General features: G+C 35.9%; 1 protein-coding gene across 1 annotated transcript in view; it reads right to left on the bottom strand.

The window, feature by feature from the left end:
- Window positions 1–1815: 1815 nt before the first annotated feature.
- MCMDC2 (minichromosome maintenance domain containing 2) overlaps window positions 1816–20197 on the bottom strand; it is a 34171-nt gene continuing 15789 nt past the window's right edge. Inside the window, exons 10-15 of the mRNA XM_011221210.3 lie at window positions 18716–18921; window positions 16268–16434; window positions 15587–15766; window positions 11865–12007; window positions 8090–8199; window positions 1816–2043 (exon numbers count right to left, since the gene is read on the bottom strand). Coding sequence (XP_011219512.1) covers window positions 1877–2043; window positions 8090–8199; window positions 11865–12007; window positions 15587–15766; window positions 16268–16434; window positions 18716–18921 — 973 coding nt within the window. The 3' untranslated portion in view covers window positions 1816–1876. The remainder of the gene's footprint in view (window positions 2044–8089; window positions 8200–11864; window positions 12008–15586; window positions 15767–16267; window positions 16435–18715; window positions 18922–20197) is intronic.

The raw sequence follows: 20197 nt of genomic DNA, 5'->3' as shown, positions 1-20197 counted from the left end.
ATTTATGGACTGATTCCCTTTGAGAAGGCAGTCAGCTGGGGAGACATTCTAGTACCTCTAGTTCTCCTGTCCTTTCTTGCCTTAGGGGATTTCAGCAAACTAGATAGCCATGGAGGTTTCCCCTTCAAGACCTGCTATTATACCTAAAAAAACAAGTATTTGGAATCTCCTAAACACCTTAATGAATTATGTCTTAGAAGTAAAGATTTCATATGTGACCTACAGAGTTTGTTTAAAATTTAAATCTCCTTTTGTTCTTTGTTTTTACCTTTGAATAAAAAAGAAATCCTGGGGTGCCTAGGTGGTGCAGTTAGTTGGGCATCTGACTCTTGCTGCCTTCTTGGGCAGTGAGATCAAGCCCAGCATCGGGCTCTGCACTGAGCGTGAAGTATGCTTAGGTTTCTCTCCTCTCCCTCTGTTCTCCCTCCCTCGCTTGCTCTCATGAATAAATCTTAAATAATAATAAAAAAATTTTTTTAAACATCAATTACTCTGGAAAAAAAGTAATTCTGATCCTAGTACAAATAATGTTACATTAAGGAAAACAGTGACTGGACAATCCTGTCTGTCCAGGACTTGAGGATTTACAAGAATTCTAAAACTAGGGGCCGCCTGGGAGGCTCAGTCTGTTAAGTGTCTGCCTTTGGCTCAGGTCATGATCTCAGGGTCCTGGAATTGAGTCCCACATTGGGTCTCCGCTCAACAGGGAGTCTGCTTCTCCCTCTCCTTTTGTGCTGTCTCTCAAATAAAATCTTAAAAAAAAAAATCTAAAACTGAATTCCTAACTGGATACTCAGGTAAATTTTGTTTTTCCCCTGTTGAGGCCCACAGTATATAATTACCTGCCTTTATCCAGGTTATATTTTCAATATGGCAAGTCAAACAGTACAAAACCTATATAGCAACAAGGATGACACAAAATAAGGTCTTAACTAGAATTACAGAACTGTAATATGTAAATTGTTTTTTAAAAACTAGCTTTGCTTTCTGAACACAAGTGTTGGACTAGTGAATATTCACCATTTTTAAATGATCTGTCAAAGGTCCATAGAGAGACCTGTCCATCTTCATGGTTAAGAAGGAAGCTCCATGAGGTACCAGTTTTTAAAGAATCGGCATGGTAGTATCTGGGTGAATGAGGTGGCAATTTTGTGATGACATTTTCCTTTTAGTAAGATTGAAAGATTGCAGAATTTCTCTTAAGCCTTTGAAAAATGAAAAGGATTTGGGGATATTACAAGTTAAATATATTTTCTCAGGGTCTTACTCTTCCCCCCCCCCACCCCCTACCCCACCTTTCAGAGTAGATCTTTTCCCTCCAAAAACAGACTGGGTTTGCAAATTGCTTTCTTTGCCTTTTGGTACCTTTGCTGTAACCAATTAGTTTTAAAGAGCCAATTCTTGATTCTTGATTTGGATTTAAATTAATTTTTTCATTTAACCTAGCTTAAAAAATGGGAAATCCAAGCTTTCCCTTATTCCATAATTAGAGCTTCCAAAATGATATAATGGACATAACAATATGTAATAAAGTATGAAATCTTAAATTTGAGGCTTCTGTTTATGAAATTGCTGTTGTTTAATTCATTTGTCAGGTTCACAGGTGCAAGAAAAATGGTTTAAAATGATTTATTTGTAGGTAAATGTTTTCATTTAAAGTGTTGTTGCCATCTTGTGACAAGTAGAGGGAACTACATAAAAGTGAACAGTTTTTTTTTACATTGCTTAGTTTGTAAATTTTTCATATTGAAACCATATTTCATACATTTAAGATAGCTTTCTATTGTACTACTGTACATAGTATTATCTGAAGCATTACTTTAAAATCACACTTTTCCACTGCTTAAATATGAAGAAAACACTGTCCTCAGGTTGGCTATTCATCGCTAGTGAAAATAGCTGTCCCAGGTCCATACGTGGCAATAAACTGTTGGAGCTGCTGTTGGCACTGAATTAAATAGATATCCCTTTGCTCTAAATATTCTTCATTATACAATTCAAATGGAAATACTGCATTTGGAGCAACACAAAATACAGTGGCCCCTAAGAAGGAAAAAAAAGTCAATGAGAATTCCTTAAAATGCTAAATATGAAATCACATTTTCAACAAAATAGTATGTTTTAAAATTAAGTTCTGACCTATTTAATAGAATATTTCAATAATCATTTAAAGCTGACCTGTTTTTGAGACTTACGAGACAGTTTCAACACATGCACAAACTTAGCCCTAAGAAGAAATATGTTGATTACATTTTAAAGTTTAGAAACTACAGAAATTTGTTTTCTGTTGACACAGTCATTACAGTTTTGAACCTGAATAGTGATGTGAAGAGGTAGAAGCAGTAGGGAGAGAAGGTAGGGAAACACTTTGATAAAGGTTAAGTGGATGATTGAGGATAAAGACATTGTTTTTCAATTATTTAAAAGCACTGACATAAAGGCAGACATAAGCTTATGGAATAGAATATAAAGCCTGAAAATAACCCCTCAAATACATGGTTAAATGATTTTAATAAGGGTGCCAAGACCAATGGGGAAAGTAGAGTTTCCAAAAAAAATGGTACTGGGAAAACAATATCTATATAAAAAAGAATGAAGTGGGCCCCTTACCTTATACCAGAGACCTAAGCATAAGTATTAAAAAAATTGGGGAAATGCTTCATGACACTGGATTTGGCAGTGATTTCTAGAATATAACATTACAAGCACAGGCAATAAGAAGAAACAGGTAAATTAGACAACTTCAAAATAAAAAACTTGTGCATCAAACATTACAATCGACAGTGAAAAGGCAACCCATGGAATGGGAGAAAATATTTGGGAATCATACCTGATAGGGGGCCTACAACTCAACAAGAAAACAACCCAATTCAAAAATGGGCAAAAGAAAAACACGTTCCTCCAAAGAAGATATACAAGTAGCCAATAGGCAACATGAAAAGATGGTCAACATCACTAATCATTAGGAAAATGCTGAGTTACTGCCTCACACCGATAAGGATGGCTCTTACAAAAACAAAAAACAAATGTTGACAAGGTTGTGAAGAAAAGCAAACGTTGGCAAAGTCCTTGTGCACCATTGATGGGAATGATACAACCCCTATGGAAAACAGTATGGCATTTTATCCAAAAAATTACTATATGATCCAGTGATTTCATTTATGGGTTTATACCCAAAAGAATTGAAAGCAAGGTCTCAAAGAGATTTAAGTGTATACTCATGTTAATAGCCTTATTCATAATAGCCAAAGGTGGAAGCAATCTAAGGTCCATTGGATGAATGGATAAAGAAAGTGTGTGTGTGTGCATGTGTGTGTATGTGTATACATACATACAATAGAGTATTCACTCTTGAACAAGAAAGAAATTCTGCATGCTACAACATGGATAAACCTTGACATACTAAGAGAAGTAAGCAGGACAAAATAGGACAAACAGGATTCCATTTATATAAGGTACATAGAGAAGTCAAATTTATAATAATAGAAAGAATGGTGGTTGCCAGGGCCTGGGGGAAGGGGAGATTGGGTAGTTACTGTTTAATGGTTACAGAGTTTCAGTTTGGGAAAATGAAAAGATTATAGAGATGGATGGTGGCAACAATGTGAATGTACTTAACACCACTGAACTATACATTTAAAAATGGTTAAGATAGTAAATGTTATATATATTTTACCACAATTTAAAGAAAAAAAAAAAAACTTCCGCTATTACGGTAGGAGTGAAGCTCTTAAATTCTGTTTTCATTGTTGAGTCACTGAATGAGTACCTACACTGTGACTGTCCAGGTGTACAGTTGCTAGTCAAACAGACAGTGCCTCTCTTCCTAGAGCTGTCTGTCATCAGTAAACACTTAGATAGATAGCCTCAGACTTCTGTGACTACTCCCTTTACTACTTCCTTTGTCTTATCTGAATCTTTGCTGTCCCTTGAGAACACTGCTTTCTTCCCTGTGGCTCTCTCAGGTGAAGCTGCTGTTTCTCAAAACACCTCATACCTTAGTATCACAAGACAGAGACAGTGCCTAACTTGCTGCCCCTTTGCAGCTACCAGACCATTCTCACCCCTGCCTTCCTCTGAATGCCCGGTGCCACCTAGGCTTACACTTTCCCTTCCATGGTAAAGTCATCACCCAGTTCTCAGCACATAGCTCACAATCTTCCTCTCTTCCCTAATATCTTGCCATTCAGCGATTTCCATGTGAATTACTCGTTTAACTCCAGACCCCCTCTGTCTTGACCTTTCCCCTCTACTTCCACTATGCATAGGAAAGTCACAGGAAACTGGTATCACTAAAACTTACTTCAACACCATTAGTTCAAATGTCCCCCTTCCCTACACTACCTCTTCTACTTCCAGCTACCAGGTCTTTTATCTCCAAGGCCTCTGATCAGCTTCCTTCAATTCACTTCCCTCTTTTAACCTATTTAAGAATCTCTCCCAAGCCAGGCCCCCAACTCCCCTGCCCCTCTGCGACACTCTGTCACACTCGCCTATCAAAACCTCAACTCTGCATGAACCCAACCATTTGCTCTATGCCTGCACTCAGGCTGCTAAGCAGAAAATCACCTAATTGGCATTTCTTGGTTCACTTTAAATGAATCACAGAAACCTCAACTGGATGGGCACTTGCACTGCCAGACAACCCTGCTGGGTTTGTCTAGAACAATTGTTCTTCTGTCCACCACAATGCGACGATTATATTCCATTCTTCTCTCCTTAACCGTTTTGTTTTTAGCTGAAGACCTTGTACAGAGTATGTGAACAAATCTACAGACCCGATTCTGTAACCATTTGTCTTCTCTCCTATAAAATGAACTGATTTTTCTATTAGAGGCCAGTACCTTCGCATGTGCTCTGGATCCCATCCTCTCTCACCTTTTGAAGGATTTTACTACTTTGATCTTCCCCTGATTCTATAACATCATTAGTTTACTCTCTATTGCACATCATAGATTTATTCTTAAAACAAAAACAAAAAAAATCCTGGGATGCCTGGGTGGCTCAGTCGGTTAAGCATCTGCCTTCGACTCAGGTCATGATCCCAATATCCTGGGATCAGAGTCCTGCATCTGGCTCCCTGCTCAGCAGGTAGTCTGCTTCTCCCTCTCCCTCTGCTGCTGCTGCTGCTCTCTCTCTCTGTCAAATAAATAAATAAAATCTTTAAAAAAAATTGTTTCTTGGACCACACATTCTTCTCCAGCTAATACCCTATTTTTCTTCCTCATCTTTAGAGTCAAACATCTCAAAGTTGTCGATATGTGCTATTTCCATATCCTCGCTTCTTATCCCACCCAAATCCCACTCCACTGAGGTAGCTCTGATCAACAACACCTATATCCCCTAGATAGCCAAATCTAATCTTCTATAACTACACGTGATTTTCTTTCTACATTTTAGCTGCTACTTCTCAGTCTCCTTTGTTAGTTCCTCCTCCTCAACCCCATTGGAATTCTTCAAGGGCAGTCCTTGGAGTTCTTAGTATAGTCTCTCTCTAGGTGATTTCAGGTGATTTCATCCATTCCATGGCTATGAGTACCATCTCTGTGCTGATGGTTCCCAAATTAAATTTCTGAATTAGAACTCTCATCTAAACTCCAGATTCTTGTATCTGTCTATTGGTATCTCTGAAGGATGCCTCAAACTTCTATCACTTGTTTTTCTCCCAACCCTTATTCTCTTTTTTTCCTAGCCTTGGCAAATGGCACTATGATCCACTCATTGCTCAAGGCAGAAGCTTCAGATTTTTCCTTAATTCTTCCCTCTGCCCTCTGTCCCAGCTTCTAAATCTAGTTCATGAGTACAACCTATTGGTTTTTGTATCTAAGAAAAATGTCCCTGAGTAGGGATCAATTTCCTGCTATGTTTTTCCCCCCTTTTTTCTTGTTTTCAATTTCCTACTATGTTTAAAGTAACATTTAAGGAGGTCTTAACATTGTTTTTTGCTTAAGATTTAAAAATCCGGAGCCCCTGGGTGGCTCAGTTGCTCAAGCATCTGCCTTTGGCTCAGGTCATGATCTCGGGGGTCCTGGGGTCAAGCCCCAAATCTCCCTCACCCTCTGCCTGCTGCCCTCCCCCCTGCCCTGATTTGTGCTTGCTCTCTCTCTCTCTCTCTCCTGCTTTCTGTCTCTCTCTCCCAAATAAATAAACAAAATCAATATACCTAACAAATTCATTATGAAAACAAAAAGTAACTAAAGAAAAAACAAATTTTCACAGGTTTATTTTCCTCAGCAAATGCTTTCTTAAATGCTTCAAGAAAGTCTTGACAAAATGGTTAGTTACCAAGTGAAAATTGCCATATTCTAATACAGGAGTCCTTAATATTATAATACCATAGTTTTTAAGTTCAAAGACACACATTTTTGTCTTCTTATTGAAATCTAGTTGTGTCTATTTTTTTTTTTTTTTTGGATTTTTTATTTGAGAGAGACAGCAGGTGGAGAGGGGGAGGAGCAGAGGGAGAAGGAGAAGCAGACTTCCCCTGAGCAGGGAGCCTGATGCGGGGCTCTATCCCAAGACTCTGGGATCATGACCTGAGCCGAAGACAGACACTTAATCAACTGAGCTACCCAGGCACTCCTCTAGTTGTGTCTTAACAATTTTGATGGCATACCATAGTAAAATTGGCAGCAATTTTTTGTTACAGTACATTAAAAAAATGTGTTAGTTTTTATCAAGAATGCTTTTAAGTACAGACTAAGAAGAATGTAAAAGATAGGGACACCTGCCTGGCTCCCTCAGTAGAGCATGGACTCCTGATCTCGGGGTTGTAAGTTTGAGACCCAAGCTGGGTGTAGAGATTACTTATTAAAAAAAAAAAAAAGAACATAAATGATAAAGCAAATTAAAAATAAAAATATTTTTATATCATTCCTCTTATTTAGTATTGGTTGGTTAACCAATGTTTTTCTCTTTTAGTACATAAAATTAATTCAGGATGATAATTAACTTTTCCTGGGGACCATGAACCTATAAGACCTACTTCATAAAACTTATCATTCATTTCTCTAAGCAAAAAGGTGTAAAGCACATACATATAAAAAATTTTATAGAATTTAGAGATTCACAAGCCCCTAGAATTTTCTAAGTATTCATGAATCCCAGGTTAAGAATGCTTGACTTAGATAAGTATAGAACAAAGTTCTAACGTTCTAATGAAACTTTGCAAAAAGTTATGAGCATATAAATTGAATTTAAGGCAAATTTAAGCACTGAACATATACACACAGAAAAGCCAGTGCTAACATATTCTTTAAGTCCCAAGGCTGGAACCAAAGTTTGGTTTCAAGGATGGTAATATTTTATCAAAATTAATGTCTCATTCAATGCAACAAAGACCTTTGTGAGAATAACTCTCTTTACTCTTACCATAAGAGCTTTTTTATGTTTCTATTAGCAAAACCATAATAAGCTCAAATTCATTTCAAATAATTAAATGTTATAGTCACAGGATTATTATAGCTAGCAATTCAGTAAGGTGGTGATGCCAGATGATCACATTTTCTTTGGCTACGTGCCCAAATCTATTGAGGGGGACTGCTTAACAATTGAACGTTGCATGTTATTTTAAAAGGAAGATGAATTTAAAATCACTTCATGTGTTGTATTAAGCACATGGTTTTTCAGAATTCTGTAAGTGTTGCAAAAGTTTAAATATCCAAGCAATCATGCACAACAAGGAACTTAATAGATGATACTACCTACAAACAATTAGTAAGTGTTCAAATTCAAACAGGCCTTACCTGATAAAAATTTATTACTCTTTAAAATAATATTCAAAATATATATAACATTTCATTTTAACAGACTAAGAATATTTAGGGGTGCCTGGGTGGCTCAGTTGTTAAGCATCTGCCTTGGGCTCAGGTCACGATCCCAGCATTCTGAGATCAAGCCCTGCATCGGGCTCCCTGCTCAGCAGGAAGCCCGCTTCTCCCTCTCCCACTCCCCCTGCTTGTGTTCCCTCTCTGGCTGCCTCTCTCTCTGTCAAATAAATAAATAATATCTTGGAAAAAAAAAAAAAAGAAACACTAAGAATATTTAAACATAATTATTCATAGTGACCATTAACAAATTAATAGATTACCATATTTCAGTGTGAGAGATGTTTCAAATAATAAGACTGCAATTAGTGCATCTTCTTTAAGCACTTGATTCCTTAAGTTCAGTCGAGCATGGGCTTCAGCTAGGGAAACTCTGAAAAAGAACACTGATGCTAATCAAAATATGTTGATATTATAAAGATAATATATATTTTGGCAGGAACAAACCAAGACATATGTGTACATAAGCCATACCTTAAAGATCAGCATATTTTTACTTTAAAACATTTAGTTTCTTTTCCAAGCATGTTTTTCCTACCAAGTTCAACAGACTATTCCAGAACAAGCAAATATCTTCACTTGTTATCAAAGACTTGGTTTCCACCCCGGCTTATCTTTATTTTTATTATTCTACACCCTCTTCCCCAAGTTCTGTTCAGATAAATACACAGTTGGGAAAATTAACCTAACTAAATATCTCTTACAGATATCTTTGGTGTTTTCTTCCAGTTCTTCATCTATTTAAAGTCCTCATAGAATCTTGAAATTTTAGTTTTGGAAGAGACCTTAAAGTTCAGACTCCCAACAGATGATTGCATTTTCTCTACAATATCCCAGGCTACTTATTTTCCAGTCTCCTTTGAACTTTACTTAGGGCTCACTAGGAATCCAGTTCTTTATTTTTTTATTTTAAACTAATCTTTGATTACCTAAAAAATCTCCCTCAAGTTCTCATTAGGCATAGGTAATGTGTTTGAATGATAGCTGAACTTGGAAATCAGAAAACCTGGGCTAAGTCTTTAGAATTTAGTAGCTGTGTGACTTCCTATAAATCATATACTTTCTGGGATTTTTTTAATTTTTGAAGCTCAGGTATAAAATGGGGACAATAATAATTCAAGCGTCTGCCTTGGGCTCAGGTCACGATCCCAGCGTTCTGGGATCGAGCCCCGCATCGGGTTCCGATTATTTCAAATAAAGCATTTGTAAGTTTTGGGACTCACCCACAAAGATTACATAAATTTAAGCTGAAATTGGTTTCACTGAAATTTCTACCCACTGGTCCCTGGTTCTGTTTTCTGCGATTATAAAACAAGCCTAATACTTCTTAAATATGACAGCTCTTAAAATTTATATTCAAAGACAACCTTCCTAGTTGCCCTATGTTTTCTTTTCTCTAAGATTAAATATTCCTAGCTCTTTTAATATGTCATAAGACATAATTTTCAGGGCCTTCACCATTCTGGCTACTTTCCTCATGATCAGATTTGGTTAATATTCCTTTTTAGTACAGTACGACAGGGGTGATTTAACCAGCAATGTAGAGGTAAGGCAGAACTAGCATCTTTTTACTCTAGATACTATATTCTACTAATGCAACCTGAATTCACAGTATTATTAACAACCATATTACACTGTTTACCCATATTAAACATAAAAAGAATGAAATCTCCAGTCTTTTTCATATTAAGACATCAACCTTTTCTTATCCATTCATACTTGGTTAGACCAAGATCATCATTTGAGTCTATGGAGATCTCTCCAGAGATGTTTATTTTCAAATTTGACTATCATGTTCCTAATGCCCTCACCTAAACTTCCTTTAAAAATGTCGACCACAACAGAGTATATATAAAGCCTTTCAGGGAAAGAGAAGAGAGTATTTATTCCGCTCTACTCTAGAAAACCAAGGATGGTGTTATTAAGTACCTGTCTATAGAAGCAGGAGAAACATTTAAAGTTTATGACTCTTCTGAGTTCATTTACTTTGCTATTTCATAAACTCCATCTCCACCTCTAGTGTTTATTTCTATAATTGGAAGAAGAGTTATCACATTAAATTTAACTCTGCTTTATTTTTGGATCAATATAGTCAAATGTAAACTGAGGCTATATGAGTGTAAATAAATATCTTTTTGCTACAGAGGGGAAAAAATGAGAAAATAGGATTTTCAAGGCTTTGAGTATTGATTTGAGAATTTTATTTTATTATTTAAAAAAAATTTTTTTTTCAGTAGGCTCCATGCCCAATCTGGGGCTTGAACTCATGATCCCAAGATCAAGAGTTGCATGGTTCACCAACTAAGCCAGCCAGGCATCCCTAATTTGAGTATTTTAAATATTCCTTCAGAAAATGGAAAACGTTACAAAATTCTGTTCACCATTTTAAAACATCACAGTTGATTTCTACCTTCTCTTATCTTCAGCAATTTTTTCAGCTCCATGAAGATAAATATACAGCTAAGAAAGTTAACTACACATATTTATCTCTTGTAGACCTATATCTGACATTTCCTGCCAGTCCTTCACTTATTTTATATTGCAGTTATAACGAGATATTTATTTATTTAATAGATTATTTTACTCCTGGTCCTACTTCATGATTTGTTTGAAATTACACATTAATTTATATCAAATGAAGTAATGGTTTATCAATAGGGGACTGTTTAAATTGTGGTACAGCCACACTGGAACGCAGTAAAACTTTAATACAGCTATTAAAACAGAAAAAGGTAACTCCTTCTGGTCTGATAGTATTATAATATAATATGTAAACCATGCATGATTCCATTTGGGCAAAAGGAAAATATCTACTCATATGAATATACAGATATTTATATTTAGATCTTTCTCAACTTGCAATGGGTTTACATCCCAATAAAACCACTGTAAACTGATTATATCGTAAGTCAAAAATGCACTTAATACGCCTAACATACCAAACATAGCTTACCCCAGTCTACCTTAAACATGCTGAAAATACTTACGTTAGCCTACAGTTGGGCAAAGTCATCTAAACAAAGCCAATTTTATAATGAAGTATTGACTATCTCACATAATTTATTGAATAATGCACTGAAAGTGAACCACAGAATGGCTGCATGGATATAGAATGGTTGTCTGTGTACCAGTTGTTTACCCTTTTAATCTTGTGGCTGACTGGGAGCTACAGCCCCCTGCTGTGGCCCAGTAGGAGAGAGTATCCTACTGTATATGCTAGCCGGGAAAAAGACAGAAATTCAAAATTCAAAGTATGATTTCTACTGAATGTGTACATTTTCACACCACTATGAAGTTGAAAAATCGTAAGTAGAACCATTCTAAGTCGGGGACCATCTGTACATATAATATGCTTAAGTAACATATTCATCTAAAAATATATAACATACTCAAATAAAGTATGTATTTAACATACATCATATATTTAAATTACATATGTTTGTACATACTAGTATTTGAATGGATAATTTTTGGAAGAATACACAAAAACTGTTAACAGTAATTATCCCTCTAGAGAGTGGGACAGCAATGGGTAGGTTAGCTGGACACCTCACTCATCATTTTGGACTTTTCTTTTACTGTGTCCATACTTTACTTTTATAATAAAAATTAGTTTTTTAAAATAACTTTTCAAGGAACAATAATAGATGAGTCTATTAAAGGATTTTAAAGTACAGGGAACAATGTACTTAAGAAGAATTTTTTCTAGGTTCAACTAGAAAATACCTGGAACATAAAAAAGTCACATTTTAAAAAACAATCATTTGATTTTGAAATCAGTGCACTTTACTTAGACACATTTCATACAGAGGTTCCAATAAAAAAATAATTTCATGAAAACAAGTATTGGAGGTTCAAATGATGTAACAATATAACAAAAGGAATTGTATCACCTTAAAATCTTTTGGAATAAGGTAAATTATAAACCAACCAACTAGCAATCAAAGAAGGAAAGAAAAAAGTGAAACATAAATAAGTTAATTAAACACATCATTTAAAAGTCAATACTGGCTTTAAAATTTTAGATTGAATACCTACAAGTATTTTAATGCAGATGATGACAGTTTTGATCCACTTACAGAATCTGTTCTGATTCTTCGACTAGCTAGATAATAGCCATGAATCATTCTTTCTGCCTCCAAACTGAATTCTACATTCAAATTCTTTGCAAAAGCCAGCAGCTAAATTAAAAGTGTGAAAAATTTAAGAAAGCCAAACTTTAAAAACCAGAAATTCAAACTTTATTATAAAATCTATATTATAAAAATCCAAAGTTCGCATATTTCATTTACATCACAGTTGATTAAATATCTGGGGCCATCCCAAAGTCACTGAGCACTTTAAATAATAGTCATATACTTGTAAATACTGTTAAAGTTTAGCCAGAATAATCTCTTCCTCACTCTTAATGCAGAATGTTCTGTGCAATGCATTTATTTATTTATTTATTTATTTATTTAATTTGACAGAGACAGCCAGCAAGAGAGGGAACAAAAGCAGGGGGAGTGGGAGAGGAAGAAGCAGGCTCCTAGAAGAGGAGCCTGATGTGGGGCTTGATCCCAGAACACTGGGATCATGCCCTGGGCTGAAGGCAGACGCCTAACGACTGCACCACCCCAGGCACCCCTGTACAATGTATTTAAATGAGTCATCAAGTCTTGCTTCCAGTGGAATAAAGGCTCACTAGATCCTTTCAGTGGGAGCAGGCTACCCCCAGCAGCTTACTTCCCTTTGAATAGCTTTAATTCTTCAACAATTTACTTCCTTAAAACTTTCTCTCATGGGCCCTAGAGCTACCGGCCCCCCTTCCTTTCCTTCCTTTTAAAGAACACAGCTGAACACTAGCAATGTGGGAGGCACTGTGTTAACCAGTATGAAGGTGGGCCTTGGAGACTGAGTAAGACTTCTGGAGAGGGGGCGCCTGGGTGGTTCAGTCGCTGGGAGTCTGTCTTCGGCTCAGGGCGTGATCCTGGCGTTATAGGATTGAGCCCCACATCGGGCTCCTCTGCTGGGAACCTGCTTCTTCCTCTCCCACTCCCCCTGCTTGTGTTCCCTCTCTCGCTGTCTGTCTCTCTCTCTGTCAAATAAATTAAAAAAAAAAAAAAGACTTCTGGAGAGAACAAGCCTTCAACATAATGATTAGCACTGTCTTCTCTGAGATTTGTGCTTTTTTTCATTGAGTCCCTGCCCCTTAAATCCTTAATCTGTGATATCATTTCCAGACTTTTCACCATCCTGTTTGTTTTCTGCTTTTTCAACTCAGAATCAAAAGGAAAATTTAATCATAATAAGGTTGATGTTAACTATAATATTATATTTTAGATACAACTTTTTAAAGGACCTGGATATGTCCTGTATTAGATATGTTCTGTCTTCTTTATTCTCCTTACACTCCACAGTTCCCTCTAGACCTTCAGAACTCGATAATAATATTATTAATATCAGTAGCTATCTCTATGTTTTACCCTATGGAGTCACAGTAATGTGCCACCTGTCTCCCCCTTCAGGAAAGGATTTGCTCTCAGCTCCTGGGAGTGCTGTCAGCATTGGCCTCCAGGTGTCACCTCTTTAGGCAATGCCTCAGGACAGCCCACACCAAATAACTGAGGTAGAAGTAGGGCAAGGGTTATAAAAAAATGTCTATTTCTGTCCAAAGCAAAACAATTCTGGTGGGACTCTTTAACTCCAAAGCTCATTGTAGAGCTATCTTTGGGCCTGCAATACAGCTTGACTCCTTTCTCTGCCCAATCCTGCATCCTTCCCCCTCCCACAGGTATTAACAGAAGAGCTAGAAGAGCACTCCTGAATAAACAATGCACACTAAACTCATCTTGGCCAGTCTCCTGAAGAGCCCAGGCTGCGACACACTCCATCCAATCGGTGTTGTGCAATGGACAGATCTATCTTCTGAAGAAATCACTTTCACTGTTTCACAAGCCCAATAAATAAAGTCCAACTGTTCTCTACAGTCTGATGAATCAACTAAAATTTTTTTGCCTGAGCTTCAAAGCTTGTTGTAAATTTGCCAAATCCTAATCCCTATGACTCTAATCTTTGCTCCAGTCAGCTAAGTCTTCTCATAGTTTTCCATGTATATTCATTTCTACTTTTGTCTTTTGCTCCTACTTGCATTCCCATTTAGAATGTCCATCCTTCCTGTCATCTAAATCTTACCTTTACGTAAGGCTCAACTAAAGTTCCACTGCCTTGAAGTCTTCCCGACTCTTGCATTCTACTCAACATCTTCCTTTCTAAATTCCTAAAATACTTAGAGTTAGCACCACCCAGCTTAGCACTTAAATTGTCCCTTAATGGTTTCTTGTAACTTGTTTTTATCTCAATTAAATGATAAATTATTTAAAGAAGATTTTTCTGTGAAAATATAAAAGAGAAGAAGTAGGCTCATATATATAAAGTATTCAGTAAATAATTAATAAATCCCAAGGGGTTTTTTTGTTTGTTTTTCAGAGAAAAAGTGGGCAAAAATTTCTCTGGGTCATTAGTGTGTCTATATATTTAGTACCCTAATTCCTAAAGACTAACCACTTTTTTCTTATATATTAAAACAAACAGGAGTGCCTGGGTGGCTCAGTCAGTTAAGCATTTGACTCTTGATTTCGGCTCAGGTCATGATCTCAGAGTTGTCAGATCGAGTCCCATGTTGGGCTCTGTGTTGGTGGTGGAGCCTGCTCAGGATTCTCTCTCTTGGGGCTCCTGGGTGACTCAGTTGGTTAAGCATCTGCCTTTAGCTCAGGTCATGATCTCAGGGTCCTGGGATCAAGCCCCACATCAGGCTCTCTGCTCAGCAGGGAGCCTGCTTCTCCCTCTCCCTCTGCCTGCTGTTCCCCCTGCTTGTTTTCTCTCTTTCTCTCTGTCAAATAAAAAAAATCTTTTTACAAATCTTTAAAAAAAAAAAAAGTATTCCCTCTCCCTCTGCCCCACCACAAATATAAATAAATAAAAATAAATAAATAAGTATACCTAATTTATAATATTCTTTTTCTGTTCTAAGCTATGTGAATAAACAATGCTCATAATTCAGTTTTAAGTCCACCTCACTTTTCCGTTGATCCATGCAATCTGCCTACAAGGAAGGCAGGTATGAAAAAACATTTTTAATGACTCATTGATTCCCACTCCCAGTATTCCCTGCCCTTTATCTATCCTATCCAGGTACTTTAACTCTACTGTGCATAGATTTCTAAATAGTTAATATTAAAAGGGTGTCACTTATAAATACTTGTGTGCCTTTAATAGCTATAAAAATCATTACTAATTTATATCATCTACTCTCAGGTTCTCTGAACATGCTGCACACGTTTTCATGGCAGGACAATGAAATGGGTTAGTGAGTCATGACAGGTATTCTCTAAAGTCAGAACTCTGAAGGCATTTATATAAAGTAAATCCCTTTGAATAGTCTGTAAAATGTAAATAACTGTATATCTATACAGCCACTCATCATAATTTTCCATAGAAATAGTCTACTGGTTTTCTTCTTATTGAGATTTTTTTAAAGCTATTTGGACAGAGGTGCAAAGAATTAACTCAACATTTTAATATTTATGTCCTTATACAGTTTTTTATTTAATTATAATCCTAAATATTTTCTATACAATGTCTTTAAAATATTTAAAAAGCTGAAAGGGACTTGGAATAAAAGAAATCTAAATAAAGAAAACTGAGTGCTCAAGTGAGTTCTATTTCAGTTGAGAAACATTAGCACAAGTATGCTTGGTACTCATATTCTCTATCTGTACCTTTTCAAAATCTTCAGTTGTGAACTTCTTAGAAGCTACATAAAGCTGCTCTTCAGGATCAATGGCTTTCTTTAAAGTATGCTGCACAGTAGAAAGAAGTGGGTGGCAAGGAGATGATTCATTGCAGTTAATCAACAATCCAAATGTCTCTAGGAGATTAGCTGGAATCAAACTGCAATCCTACATCAAATGAAAATGTAAAAGACAAACATTAAACTCTGGCATTTCCACAAACACTTAAGAAATAATTATAAATTAAGCATGTTTGTAATTATTTAAATTATTAACATATATTATTATAATATTTTATTCTATTAAATTATATAACTATTTTTATTTTTATTATTTTTTATTACAATTATTATTTAAAGTGATTCCTGAGTAGCACGGGAACTTAGTATGATCAATTTTTTGAATGTTCTTTATTATTTTCTTACACATTATTCATTAAAGCCTACTCTACTGTCTATTCAAATAATAATTTGTAGTAAACAGATACCTGCTTTGCATGACTAAAAAAATGAAAATTTTCAAACAATTGCATCATTATTTAGTTCTAGTACCTGATTAAAGATAGCAGTGGGTTAATAACAAAACATTAAGAACAACAAAAACATTGAGATTAAAATCTGTGATTAAATTCCCTGAACATTCTAAAAATAAAATATACATATACTTTACCATCTGACCAATTAGAGTGTTGGTTTTCTGCATATTTTTCCTTGAAGATGAATCCATATCAACAAAAGACCAAAAACTGCACTGAACTGGAAAAGTCATTTGTTGATTAACATCATCCCCAAACTTCTTTCCTGGGATGTATACTGTGATGCTTCTGCTTTCCATAACTAAGTCAAAAGACATTACCCATTTATTATTTAGGTTCATTTTGGTCTATATATCTACAAATTAGTAATAAATATTATACAGAATTTTACTCTCTAAATGTTGGACAGTAAAGACACAAGTAAATTTGGTTGTTTTGCAAGATATGGCTAAATTAGAGGATCTGACATAAAATGAATAAGACAAGAAAAATATTTGAATGTTTATGTGTCCCATGACTTGATGAGTACAACAGGCTAAAGTATGTAGCTGGAATTATGGTCAGTGTCTGGGTGGAATAGGCAGAGGGTTAAGAGACTGGTCATGTAGGTCATTCTTACAAGAGGGGCTGAAATTAAGCAATGTTCTTTTATGTGGGAAAAAAGAAAGCAGGACATGTATGTAAGAGTGAAAGAGGGTAAAACTGAGAGAAAATATAAACTACAATGACTAGGAGAAAATATATCTCAAATCTAACATGCTGAAAACCAAATTCATCATTACTCCTCTTCAAATGACTCTATGTGCATTACTCACAATTAGGGGTATCACCATCCAACTACTTAAAACCCAAATAAAAAATGTAGAAGCAACATAATCTCTTTTCTAACCTTTCGTTACCCCTTATAACCATTCAGTCTATGGATTTAATCGGGTTCCTAGGATTCTATCTTCCAAATACTTCTCAAATTAGTCTTCTCTTCATTCATAATAACAGAGTCTTTTGTTTATATTTATCTTTCTCTTGGGTCATAAGGTAAATATATATTTTTTACTCTATAGAAACCGCTAGAGCAGTTTTCAAAATGGTTGTACATGTTATACTCTCATCAACAATACATAGGAATTCCAGTGTTTCTACATCCTTAGTAACATTTGTTGTCAATCTTTTTAATTTTTGCCATTCTAGTAGCCAGGGCCAGCTACTTAATATGTGGGCCCAGTGTAAACTAAAAATCTGGGTTCCTTAATCAAACACAAGGGAAAAGCTGCTGTTAAGCATATTAATATATAAAGCTTTTTCCTTTACAAATATTTTATTACTTATGAAATGTAATAGGAGTGATGTGGAGAAATTAGGATCTTCACCCTTTACTGATGGGAATGTAAAATTGCATAGCCACTGTGGAAAACAGTTTGGTGATTCCTCATTAGGTTAAACATAGAATTACCTTATGATCCAGCAACTCCACTTCCAGGTATGTACCCAAGAGCTGAAAGTAGGGACTCAAACAGATACCTGGACTCCAATGTTCAGAGCAACATTATTCACAATAGCCAAAAGACAGAAGCAACTTATGTGTCCCTCAACAAACGAATCAATTTTTTTAAAAAGTGGTGTGTGTATATATATATATATGAATATATACATATATATTATTCCATATATATATATAAAATGGAATCTTATTCAACAATAAGAAAAGAGATTCTTGAATAGACAAATTCATAAAGACAGAAAGTAGAATAGAGGTTACCAGGGGCTAGAGGTAGGGGGGAATAGGGAGTTATTGTATAATGGGTACAGAGTTTCTTTTTTTAAAAAAAGGTTTTATTTGTCAGAAACAGAGAGAATAAGAGACAGAGACAGAGCACAAGCAGGGGGAGTGGCAGGCAGAGGGAGAAGCAGGCTTCCCGCTGAGCAAGGAGCCAGATGCAGAACTTGATACCAGGACCCTACCATCAAGACCTGAGCCAAAGGCAGTCACTTAACTGACCAAGCCACCCAGGCGTCCCTGGTTATACAGTTTCTATTAGGGATTATGAAAAGTTCTGGAAATGGAGATTGGTAATGATTACATAACACTGCAAATGTGCTTAGTGCCACTGAATTGTACACTTAAAAATGGTTAAAATCGTAAATTTTATGTTATGTGTATTTCACCATAGAGAACTCCTTCAACTTGGAAAAGAACATCTACAAAAAAACCTACAGCTAACATCATATTTAATGGTGACAAACTCAACACTTTCTTGCTAAGATGAGGAACAAGACAAGGATGTCTCTTTTTACCACTATTTTTCAGCATCAGAGTGGAAGTCCTAGCTAAAACAATAAGACAAGAAAAGAAATCTGGGCCAATACAAACTCACATGTTAGCACAACTGACAGCAAAAGCTAAAACAGTCCATTTGTATATTAAACTCCTCTCTTTTTATTAATAAAGATAAAATGAGAAGTGTCATTTAATATAATTTCTCAATTCCTAAAATGTGTACAATACAATCTTAAAGTGACTCCTTGACACTGATGAGACTATAAGTTAAACAGGTAAAAATTAATTAGAAAAAAATACTGTTTACCTGATTGAAGCTGTTCTAGTTTATCTTTTTTGTGTGAAGCCAAGTCTCCTATAAAGCAGATACCACCTTTAGCTAGCAAAGCGCTGCCAGCTTGAATGCTAACTGCTCCAGTTCCATACTTATTCCTGGATAGAGTAGGAAAAATTTCAGTAGAGACCGGATGACGTATACCACGGGGCACAAGGTTTATGCTAAAATTCAAAAGCCTAGGAAAAAATAAATTACTCATTACTATTATTCAATGTTTGATTTTCAGAAGTGATAATGTATAACAGCTACACAATTAAATTTAATTTGAGTCAATGTTTAATGAACAATTTTTTTTTAGATTTTACTTTTAAGTAATCTCTACACCTAACATGGGGCTCAGACTCACAACCCTGAGATCAAGAGTTGCATGCTCTACTAACTGAGCCAGCCAGGTCCCCCTAATGAGCACCTTTTCTAGGGATAGAAACATATGAAACATGGTCCTTAACTTGGAAAGCTCACAGCCGAGAAAGAGAGACATAAACAAAAAATTAAACACAATGTGTTTTCATGAGAACATCCACAGGAGAGTATTATTTCTTCCTGGAAGGAAGTCAGAGAAAGCTACAGAGAGATGACATTTGAACTGGGCCTTCCTCTTTATGGATTGCTTTCTTTTGTTTATTCAGAATTTCCACATTTAGGCTTGCCAGTAGCCCATAATGACTATCCCTGTTGCCTATGTATCATGGTAACTCTTGATACATCTTTCTGTTTTCTGATCTCTTTGCCAATTACCTCAGCCTCTTCATTTTTCAAATTTAAATTCTAAGAAAGGATTATGATTGTCTTAGCTTTCAAAACCTTCCCACAGAAATCATAGCTTGAGGGTGCAATCAACTATGATGAGCTCACATAGACATGCAGTGCAAAAGAGGATGAAGCAGTATTCTTTAAATATGGATAGGTAGATGTTATAAAATTTCTAGTGTATATGTCACTCCAAGGAATTTGGATGCTAGTTTGAAGATATATAAAATGCGGGAATGAGATTTAGAAAGAAACTTTTGCAAGCCTATAAAGCAGTGGTTTTCAACCCCACCTCACATTAAAATCACCTAGGGAGATTTTCAAAATACCAATGTCAAGCCCCACCCCAAACCATTTGAGGGGTGAGCCAAAGTCATAAATATTTTTTTAAAATAGTTTTTATTTTGTTATATTAGTCACCATACAGTACATCCCCAGTTTTTGATGCAATGTTCCATGATTCATTATTTGCGTATAACACCCAGTGCACCATGCAATATGTGCCCTCCTTAATACCCATCTCCGGCCTATCCCAATCCCCTATCCCCCTCCCCTCTGAAGCCCTCAGTTTGTTTCCCAGAGTCCACAGTTTCTCAAGGTTCATTCCCCCTTCTGTTTAACCCCCTTTTATTCTTCCCTTCCTTCTCCTACTGATCTTCTCAGCCCTCAGAAAGATTACACAACATTTGCAGCAACATGGAC

This window comes from Ailuropoda melanoleuca, chromosome 9, assembly GCF_002007445.2.
Source record: "Ailuropoda melanoleuca isolate Jingjing chromosome 9, ASM200744v2, whole genome shotgun sequence".
Lineage (NCBI taxonomy): Eukaryota > Metazoa > Chordata > Mammalia > Carnivora > Ursidae > Ailuropoda > Ailuropoda melanoleuca.
This window is presented reverse-complemented; position numbering and strand designations above follow the sequence as displayed.